This window comes from Populus trichocarpa, chromosome 9, assembly GCF_000002775.5.
Source record: "Populus trichocarpa isolate Nisqually-1 chromosome 9, P.trichocarpa_v4.1, whole genome shotgun sequence".
Lineage (NCBI taxonomy): Eukaryota > Viridiplantae > Streptophyta > Magnoliopsida > Malpighiales > Salicaceae > Populus > Populus trichocarpa.
The window spans coordinates 7,848,960-7,850,341 of NC_037293.2; the positions used below are offsets into that span (position 1 = coordinate 7,848,960).

Genomic DNA, 1,382 nt, shown 5'->3' on the forward strand with positions numbered 1-1,382 from the left:
TATAGTTGACATGTTTGATATATCTCATATTTTATAGAATCATTTAAGAAGATATTTTATATATAAATATCTTAATAGAAAGTTCACTCATCATCGTACATTTTCATCCAATTAATGTGAAGCAGCCACCAACATCAACTTTTCCAAGGGACTTGCTTTGGAGTCTAGTTCCTTTGATCATTTAACGCTATTGTTTTGAACATTCGACGCAGATTTCGCATGCATGCATGCTTCTAAGTCATCGTTCACATAATGTTGCAGAACGCCTATAAATACCGTTTGAGCTCTCATTGTTATTTCATCCATCACCTACGAAATTCATTTGCTTTATCAAAAAAGAAAAAAGTGTGCAAAATGATGTCAAGCAAGATTTCTCTTGCTTTCTTTACTCTTATAACCTTATCCCTAATCCTTCCCTCTCGTGCCCAAGACAACCCACAAGATTACCTCGATGCTCATAATGCAGCTCGTGCAGCTGTAGGTGTTGGTCCACTAACCTGGGACAACACGGTGCAAGCCTATGCACAAGCTTATGCTAGCCAACGTGCCGGCGATTGCAACCTTGTTCTTTCAGGTGGACCTTATGGGGAGATCCTTCAATGGAGCAGCGCGGACCTTTCAGGTACAGATGCTGTAAAATTGTGGGTTGATGAGAAGGCTTTCTACGACTACAACTCCAACTCATGTGCCTCTGGCCAGCAGTGTGTGTCCTATACTCAAGTGGTTTGGGGTAACTCTGTTAGCCTAGGATGTGCGAAAGTGACTTGTAGCGCTGGAGGAACCTTCATTGTGTGCAACTATGATCCACCCGGCAACGTTGTTGGGCAAAAACCTTACTAAACCTTTCTGATTATGAAATCAGTGCTTCTATTACCTGGAATAATAATGATAAATAAGCTGATTTATATTGGCATTAATTAATAAATGATAGAAAAATATTTGCTACATCTTGATGATATGCTGGCATACAGGAAGTTCACGTGGTATACGTTTGGATGGTTTTTTTTTTTATAATTATGTTCATATAATTTTAATTACAGTCAGAATGATCACAACTTATGTACTGTTATAGCATCCACTTTCAATTCAAATTATTATTAAGTTGAACTAAAATTGGATGTTTTAGAAAGTGAAAATTAATCATGCATAACGCTCATATGCATACTAGCAGATTACCCTCCGTTTTGTTGCTTTTATATATATATATATATATATATATAATAAGATGAATAAAATCAGATATGCATACAAAAATGATTGAGAATTTGATAACTTTACTATTATATGTGAATTCACAGTTTGCTTTGTGCCCATGATTAAGAAGAACAAAGAAAAAAAAACGAAGGAAAGAAGTACCTCTGTGCCTGGAATGGAGACGGCTA

The 1,382-nt window shown here is 36.3% G+C and overlaps 1 protein-coding gene across 1 annotated transcript; it reads left to right on the top strand.

The window, feature by feature from the left end:
- The first annotated feature begins 306 nt into the window (after window positions 1-306).
- Window positions 307-945, top strand: LOC7469661 (pathogenesis-related protein 1). The gene has a single exon (XM_002313900.4). The coding sequence runs from the start codon at window positions 355-357 to the stop codon at window positions 838-840; it is 486 nt and encodes a 161-aa protein (XP_002313936.3). The 5' UTR covers window positions 307-354; the 3' UTR covers window positions 841-945.
- The last annotated feature ends 437 nt before the right edge of the window (window positions 946-1,382 follow it).

Coding starts and splice junctions, on each gene's coding strand:
- LOC7469661 (XM_002313900.4), top strand. CDS start 355: ATGATGTCAAGCAAGATTTCTCTTGCTTTCTTTACTCTTATAACCTTA.